The sequence below is a fragment of the Priapulus caudatus genome, unplaced genomic scaffold (genome assembly GCF_000485595.1).
Source record: "Priapulus caudatus unplaced genomic scaffold, Priapulus_caudatus-5.0.1 Scaffold2662, whole genome shotgun sequence".
NCBI lineage: Eukaryota > Metazoa > Priapulida > Priapulimorpha > Priapulimorphida > Priapulidae > Priapulus > Priapulus caudatus.
In genome coordinates this window covers 25,281-34,373 of record NW_014579723.1, presented here as the reverse complement: position 1 = coordinate 34,373, position 9,093 = coordinate 25,281, and the positions used below count along the sequence as shown (strand labels likewise).

The 9,093-nt window shown below is 42.2% G+C and overlaps 1 protein-coding gene across 1 annotated transcript in view; it reads right to left on the bottom strand.

Annotated features, from left to right (window-relative positions):
- Window positions 1-272: 272 nt before the first annotated feature.
- Window positions 273-9,093, bottom strand: part of LOC106818930 (oocyte zinc finger protein XlCOF6-like) — a gene marked incomplete at its 3' end in the record, with an annotated part of 9,887 nt that continues 1,066 nt past the window's right edge. The window contains exons 2-6 of the mRNA XM_014823598.1: window positions 7,180-7,730; window positions 5,549-5,728; window positions 1,341-1,550; window positions 721-867; window positions 273-439 (exon numbers count right to left, since the gene is read on the bottom strand). Coding sequence (XP_014679084.1) covers window positions 273-439; window positions 721-867; window positions 1,341-1,550; window positions 5,549-5,728; window positions 7,180-7,730 — 1,255 coding nt within the window. The remainder of the gene's footprint in view (window positions 440-720; window positions 868-1,340; window positions 1,551-5,548; window positions 5,729-7,179; window positions 7,731-9,093) is intronic.

Below are 9,093 nucleotides of genomic sequence, written 5' to 3'. Positions count from 1 at the left end.
TGACCCCATCCTTCCACTAACCCCCTACTGACCCTACACTGACCCACTACTGCTGCTCACACTGACCCCATCCTTCCACTAACCCCCTACTGACCCTACACTGACCCACTACTGCTGCTCACAATGACCACAGCAATTCACACACCCCTTCCCACTCCACCCATCTACACAAGGATTAAAACGCTGATCCTTGCAATCGCACCCACACTGGTGCTTATGTTGACCACCACTGCCATGTTAACGCAGGGGCATGATAGGCAAAGACCTCTCACCTTGAGAAGCGCGATGTCTCAACAGGCAGCAGATGTTTGATGTCAGCGCTGCCGGAGAAGATGCCCTCTAGATAGACCCAACGTCTCTGCACGTCGATCCAGACATCAAACAATGCATTGATGCGATTCAGCTTCTCCTCCCATGCCAACGCATCCTCCTCAAACTCCTATAGGTAACAGCAAACAGCAACATATATACCAGAATGACCACCACACACTTGTTTTACATTAAGTTTACAACTATTAAAAACATATAAAAAATAAAAATAATGTAAAAAATAATGTAATGTAATGTAATGCAATGTAATATAATGTAATGCAAAGCAATAAAAAAAAATTTAAAAAAAATTATTAGAAATATTTTAAATTAATTTCATTTCATTTTGTTATTAATAAAAACAAACATATTTGTATGATATCATACATCTGACCCTGACAGAGCACGCACCTTGTAGTATGGAGAAAGCTTCATGGCTGCCACGCTGTTGATGTGCTCCTTCACCTTGGTGAATAGATCGTCCCAGCCACGGATCAGCCTGCATTTGTTCTGGTAGTTGATCAGGTCCAACTCATATGTCTGCCAGGCTTCACGCACCTGCATAACATGCCAGGCTCGTTAGCAGCTGCAGCAGACCATCCCTCAACTTCACCATATACCATCCCTCAACCCCCATGACCCCACTATATACTAACTCTCAACCACACCAAATACCATCCCTCAACCCCACCATATACCATCCCTCAACCCCCATGACCCCACTATATACTAACTCTCAACCACACCAAATACCATCCCTCAACCCCACCATATACCATCCCTCAACCCCACTATATACCATCACTCAATCCAACCTTACACTATCCACCAGCCACACATCTATAAAATTACCTAAGCCCCACTTTACTTTGTTCCACCACCACCCTCACCCTCACCCCCACAATCACACTCACCCTCACAATTACCCTCACCCCCACAATCATACTCACCCCCACAATCATACTCACCCTCACCCTCACCCTCACCCTCACCCTCACCCTCACCCTCATCCTCACAACACCCTCACACACCTGTTTTAGGAACTCCTCGAGCGCCATCTCGCCCTGTGCGACGAGGATCACGTCGCGAATGATCGGCTCGTTCTTCTGCAGGTCTACGTCCCACACGTTGCCTAGCGACAGCTCGGACAGCACCCAGCTCACTCGCAGCTGCTTCATCAGGCTCTTCCAGTGTCGCTCCTTCAGTGCCTCCGACTTCAGCTCCAGCACCAGCACATTCGACTGTCACAGGTAATACTCGCCGTTGGAATAATGTCACCAGAATTTATTGTATATAACATAAAACTTTTAAATATTTATTATATTAAAGTAATCATTGCGAGAGTTTTCCAGTGTTTTCACCACTTTCATGACACCTACCGTTATTGCTTGAGTAAGTGCCAGAGTTGCTGCGGGTCACTGCGAACAGTGATCTATTGGAAGTGAGTTTGCAATTGCTTAGGCAGAACAGGAGCAATTGATCCTGTTCAAACGTTTCGGCCCCAAACAAACGGGCCCAAAATGTTTACTGTCCTCATGAACATTACGGTTAAATTAGAAAAAACAAAAACAAATAAAAGTTGTTTCTGTTATGGTGCAGAACATCGTGGATACATACTCCAGTTTGTTCATTGTACAGATTTCTGATGTTGCATCTTGGGCATCAGCTACAGCCAACAGAACACAGCTGCAATGGTATGTAAGATGCTCGCAATTTTCCCCAATTTTTCCCAATCAAGACACATGANGCCTCTACGGGGCGCAGCTCTACTTGGAGTGCCATGGTATATGTAGTTGATTTAGTCGTGGTATTTAAAAAAAAAGTAGCTGATGTGTTAGTGGACGAGTTGAAATAGTGTGATACCGGTGTCACACGCATGTGGTAGATTGCCCCGATGTGTTGGCAAGATAAGAGGCTCTTGCACTGTTATGACTTTCTACGTTTTTAATTATGGCTGGTCTTGAGAACAAGATGGAATCTGTATGCTGCTCATAACAGTTATTTTCTTTCACCTAGTAATCTTAAATATATACATTGATGCTTGCTCAAAGGAAGGTAATCGACCTTACAATTACATAGTTTAGTATCTCATAGCATATGTATAGTATACTCAGTATCTCTAATTACTACAGGCTCTATATTTTTACTTCTCTACTCTTATTTGGCGTAAGGGCCTCATCATACCTTGCAAGACATTGTGTGCTGACTCCCAAAGAGGCTGGTGAAGGCAGATCACCCTTTGCGGGCAAACCTCTGTCTTTTTTCCACCACACAAATGTGCAACTACAATTTGCGTGCAAATACCTATCAATTTTTACGCAGAATAAAGAATGGGCTGGTGGCCTGTACTCGTTCAGGGCTCTTCTGGGAAAGCTTACAGGAGCTTCTCTCATCCATGTAGCTATTGACATGGTGGATTCCCTTTTACATGTGTCTGCACATTTTGGGCCACGTATTTGCACGTTTCTTGATCTGCCCCTGTAACACCTACCAGGTGATGAAAATAACTGTAAACGAATATTCACACCCTCAGTCTGGGTTAAAGTAAGTCTACCAGCATTTCCTCTTTTATGCATGCCCTTTATGATTGAGATTGGAAAGCAGGAAGTAGTGTGAGAAAGGTCAGCCTAATAGTCACTGTGATGCAGAATATGGGTAAACTAGTCTTTGTGGCAGAAAAACTTGATAGTCTAAGATGTGGATGAATGTAAGAGGTGAGTCTGCACTACAGCATAACGTGTTTGTTATATCACTTAATTCTCAGGGAGTTCTTCGACAGCATTTGCTCTGCATTAGGAGGTCAGTCGCAACCTAGTATAGCCTGAACCTAGACGACAGTGGACGAGGCATAAAGGTATATACCTGTCTTAGTATAAAGATTCGTGGTGACCATATTATTTGCTTGCGGCTACCTGAGACTTGGCTGCCAGTAAAAGCTAGGTAATGTTATGGATGTATGCATTGCTATGTGTGCTTTATCAGGGTTGGTTGCGTCAGCTTGTTTCCATTGTGGTGGATAATTTAGCTGGCTCTGTCAGACGGCCATAGTGTTTGGGGAGTTAAAAAAAGCAAACTTGTATTAGTACAAAGCAGTATATTTTGTAATTGTTTTTATAACTACTACACAGTAAATCATGAATACAAATTAAGAATATAACGAAATGTATAGCATACCTGTGGTGGTTATTGTTGCTGGTGTATAAATATATTGCCTGGTAGTTTGTTTAAATTTGCAGAAATAATGCATTCTGGACATTAATTAACTCAGCAACGGCATAGACTGAATGTGATATGTACTAATGAACATAAAGTTTAGCATATAACAACCTACTATATAATCAATAATAGGCCTACGCTTAAATTTCCTGCAAACATTTATTGAGCTTTCAAAAATGTAACAGCTGCAACATATATACATGTAAAGTGAAATCGTGTACAATGTAAGTGGCCATCTAACCTGATGCTATCACCACTAGCAGAAACTGCTAGCAGACATTTACCAACATTATGATCGAGTTGTCAGGAATATAGTGACGATTCTAGCGCATCACGAACAAGCATTCGGGGCACCGATTCAACAAACTACTGCAGTTACATTTTCTAAAGACCACACATATGTGGCCTTTACGTGAACACTTTCCCTACTGGTGGTAAAATAGGTTAAAACTCACATAACTAAACATACGCTGGATACGTTTGCACTTGTGACTGGCCAGCTCGCTACCGGAGCTGGCCGAAAAATACACGAGAATACCTCGTTCAGAGACTAAACGCAGCGTACCATAGCTACCTAGGAGGGTGAAACGACAGGGACTGCACAAACACCAAGACTTCGAACTACGGCGTTCTTCCAGATCACGCCTGTCACTGATACTTTAGCGCTACGTGGTTAGTGTGATTCACGACTTAGCTCTGTAGCTAGGTAGACCCTAGGTAAAAATCGCTGGAAACCACTGCCAGCATTTGCAGTCGAGGTGGCCGACCGAATAGGGGGAGGGGTAATGGAGACTAGTACACCCTCGCAGCAGGCAAGCGGTCAACAAGCGCAGTCAGTACACAAATATCTCCGAAATAAGAATAGCGTGAGAACGATCTGGACGGTTCATCTGTACTAGATTTTAACAAATAACGACAGGCAGCACAATGAGCGCTATACACAGGATAAGGAATCTGATCAACGTTTTGACAGTTGCCACAGTCACCAACGCACAGTGCATCGGCTATTAGAGTTCTCTACATATCAGCAACCATATTGCAAAAAAATACGCGCAAAGTATTTGCGAAGCACATACATCCCTTTACTTTAATAGCTCTTTCTTTGGAATAACTCTAGACTGGATATCTATTACTATTCACATAGACAGTAATTATCAAGTGAATTTACTAAAAGTAACATATTGTTTAAGAAGAATATAGAACCATGGTTCGTGGACAATAAAATATAGCACTCATTGCAGCTAGATTATATCAGAAATGGACGGAACTGATTGCCACAAATACACAATAAGTGCGTGTCGTACAAACAGTAACTATACACAACTACTACAGAGAAAACCAATGCGAACGAACGTGTCTAGTTATTGTGGCATGTATAGGCCTATTAGTCAGTCCTCATTTTACTGACGCCAATACGTCAGGCAACCAACCAGACTAGAAAAATAACATCTCATCTAAGACGGGTGACGAACGTCGACAGCGAGGGTCGTGCCTCGTTCTTTTATAGACTCGTCACCACGACGTTCCATATACTCACATGTGCCTTCCCTACACGGCCATCCAGACAACTGGATCGGTCATTCATTTTTAGTGCGCTTGTAATCTTACAAGTCCGTCAATGCCACAACGAACATACGTGAATGTTCATCAAACTAAGATAATACGCTTCTGTAACGTGTTGTTGGCTCGGAAAATGACTCTATACATTATACACGCTACTCAACACTCGTAAATAGCTGATACACCACTGCTCTTCCACAAGCTCAAAACAAATCTCGTCAGCTATGCAGTGCCTATAACAGCCATGTGATAGATGATCTCGTGTGAGGAAAGCACAAGCAACGTTTACTACATCGAATAGGCTGAAGGCCTCTTCAAAAAACAGACTAGTTCATCGTTTAGACTTAGATAATTCCTATCATGCATTCACCAGGGACAAGTGAACATAGTAGCAACACGACATGGCCTGCACTTGCATGCACCTGCTCTCGCTCGTCGTCAGAAACGCTCCGGCGTTGCGCACCCGCTGCAGTGCGAACATGCGGTCGGCCATGCTGCGCGAGGAGCAGGCATCGGCGACGACGTGCACGTCGTAGCCGTGCTCCAGCAGGTCGAGAGTCGTGTTCTGAACGCAGACGTGCGTCTCGATGCCGCACAGTATGATAGACTTCAGGTCAGGCATCTTCCTCATGTGTTCAACCACCTGAAGTTGGAATTGAAAGAGTGATATAGGTATATATATATTATATTATATATACAGGTACACCACCGATTTTCAGGACACTGATGGTCCACAACCTCTTTTAGACCGGCTAAAATTCATTTGAAATTCCTATTAGTTTACCGGGTGGCCACTGCAGCATTTGGTGGTGAGCTCTTGATTTTATGCAATTCATACCTTATTTTGCTCAAACTTTACCCTAGCTATGGCTTCTAAGGCAGGTGCAAGTGTCAGTGATAAAAAACAACCCTAACACCACAAATAAATTTGTTTAATTTAAGTCTACTGTCTAGCAGTGCATGGTGCTTAGTAGCTCTAGAACTATATAGCCCTCCGCTCCGCCACAGGCCTGCGTAAGTGTTACGTAAGGCGTTACCAAATCCAGAAATCTGCAGTGTAGCATACATGTGTAAACACCGGTGCGAGTGGGTTTGTTATGAATATCGTTAGCAATTAACATATTACATGAAATTGCTTAATTTTATAGCTAGTTTTGACAACTACTTATAGTGCTAGTATTATACTAACATAATATGTAAGTTTTGTTCGATATCTGTCGATAAAATCATAGAAATCTACATAAATCTGCAATGTGGTAGCTAGCTCTAGTATAACTATAGCCCACGTACAGTTGCCGCTGGCTGCCAGCGGCAACTGTACGCAGGCTATAGTTACTAGAGCTATGTGGTAGCATACATGATACGCTGTACTAGAACTGGGATTGTAACAAACCCTGTACCAAACCCTACGTCATTCTCGTGACGTCACGGCACATTAGCTTTTCAGATAATTCTTTCACAAAATTGCAGTAAAAATCCGTTTAAAATACGTTTAGCGTATTTAATATTTTTTTACCAATGCGTTTAGTTGAAAAAATAACAAAGCTTCTACGCTATATTGGCCACCATCAACATACTGATGATTATGCCAACCTTACTTATAAAGCCACACGTTAATAGGCTTAATACTAAATAATAGACGCATTTTTTATAGCTTCACATAGGCTTTATAAGCTGTGCACGCTTTTAGATTATAGTCTATATAATCTATAGACTATATAGATAATAGAGATCGATATAGTACTATAGTAGTACTAGTACTAGTAGTACTGCAGATGGGGTCGTTGTCGTATCAGGTACTACAGATATGTACCCGAGGTAGTTTTAGGATGGTGTTTAGTAGTGTATGTATTATATTTTTATAAAAAAATAAAGAATATAAAGGGTTTAAGGTTTCGGTTAGGGTTAGGGATATATAAAGGGCTAGGGTTAGGGTTAGACCGTTAGGGTACACTTCTGTATAGACCAATAAATTGTGCCCTAAAAATTTTTATATTCTGGTGTTATTTTAGGTGTTATTTTTTCTGGTTATGTTTTTCTGGTTCATTTTTTCATTTATTATTTCTGGTTGTTTTTTATCCCCTAAAATAACACCAGAATATAAAAANGTATCTTAAGCGTACCATACCTAGAACACCTGTATTCACACCTATCGCACATAAATGGCTTCTCTCCTGTGTGAGTGCGCATGTGTATCTTAAGCGTACCATACCTAGAACACCTGTATTCACAACTATCGCACATAAATGGCTTCTCTCCCGTGTGAGTGCGCATGTGTCTCTTGAGAACACTGGAGGTCGTACACCTGTGTTCACATATATCGCATGCATACGGCTTCTCTCCCGTGTGAGTGCGCGTGTGATTCTTGAGATTACTGGAGGTCCTACACCTGTATTCACATATGTCGCACGCATATGGCTTTTCACCCGTGTGAGTGTAGACGTGTGTCTTAAGCATATCAGACGTAGAACACTTATATTCACATCTCTCACATGCATATGGCTTCTCTGCTGTGTGAGTGCGCATATGTCTCTTGAGATAACGTAACTTGGAGCCGGCGTATCCACACACACCACACACGTAGGACTTCTCTCCTCCAGGGCGTGGCATATCTGAATGAGAAGACTCCATCAGACAGATTGCAGGTGCTCAGTTCTGCCTCGTTTCGAGCTCTCGCTAACGCTCTCCTGCTGGGAAAAACATGTGGAAATAAATATCATCATTGACGCACTGCAACACTGCAACACTGCATGTCACTGCCCCAGACGTAACAAGGTATGCTACGAAGATGAGGTCACAGCTATAAATCCACCAGATTTAGCAATACGCGTGGGTGATGTGTGGAGAGTGGAATAAAAGCTCTTGCATCTCACAGAGACAAATTCTAATCAAACTATGGCAGGGCTACCGCTGGCGTTCGCCACCTTCGCAAAATGCGATGAATAAATAACAGTGGCGATTTTATGACACTAAGTAACGAATAATTGGCGAATGGTTTAACTGCTCAGAAAATTACGATTTACTAACGAAATCGTCAAATTGCAGTGTCGTGTCATAAAATGTTTTCGTACATCTCTTTTCTCGTACCCGTCACCTGTTTATGACTTGCTTAGCACATACGATAAAGTGAACAGTAACTATAGTTTTTATTAGTGGCTGTAAATTAACTTTGGTGGCTCAAGTCTTAGGCCAAACTTTAAAATATGCAGAGGGAGCCCTGCTATGGGGTGTAAATACAGATAAGGGAGCCTTCCTGTTTTTGAAGTCACTTTTTTGGTGTCGCCCCTGCTTTGGAATCTCCTTTATTTCTGAGGCTCCCATTCGTGAAGTCTCCCACACCTTGGAATAACTGGGAGTATGAAATCCACTAACTGAAATGCAGCTCTAATTCTAACAGAATAACCATGACCCTAACCTTAATCCTTACCGAATCAAAGCTCAAACCCTCACCCCAACCGAATCATAACCCTAATAACAGCATTACAGAAGCTCTAGCTATCCCTTACCCTAAGTGTAACACTAACCCCAACCGAATTGTAACCCAAATCACAGCATAACAGAAGCTCTATCCCTTACCCTAACTCTAACACTTACTCTTACCGTAACTCTAACACTAACCGCAACCGAATTGTAACCCTAATAACAGCATAACAGATCTATCCCTTACCCTAACTCTAACACTTGCTCTTACCCTAACTCTAACACTTACTCTTACTGTAACTCTAACACTAACCCCAACCGAATTGTAACCCTAATCACAGCATAACAGAAGCTCTATCCCTTACCCTAACTCTAACACTTACTCTTACCCTAACTCTAACACTTACTCTTACCGTAACTCTAACACTAACCCCAACCGAATTGTAACCCTAATCACAGCATAACAGAAGCTCTAGAGTACCTATATAAAGAGAGTAGCGACATAGGGGGACCGAAAATATGGGATCACGTGACAACAGGCGCCATGTTTTAGCCAGCTAGAACACCCGCGAGCACAATCAATTTGTG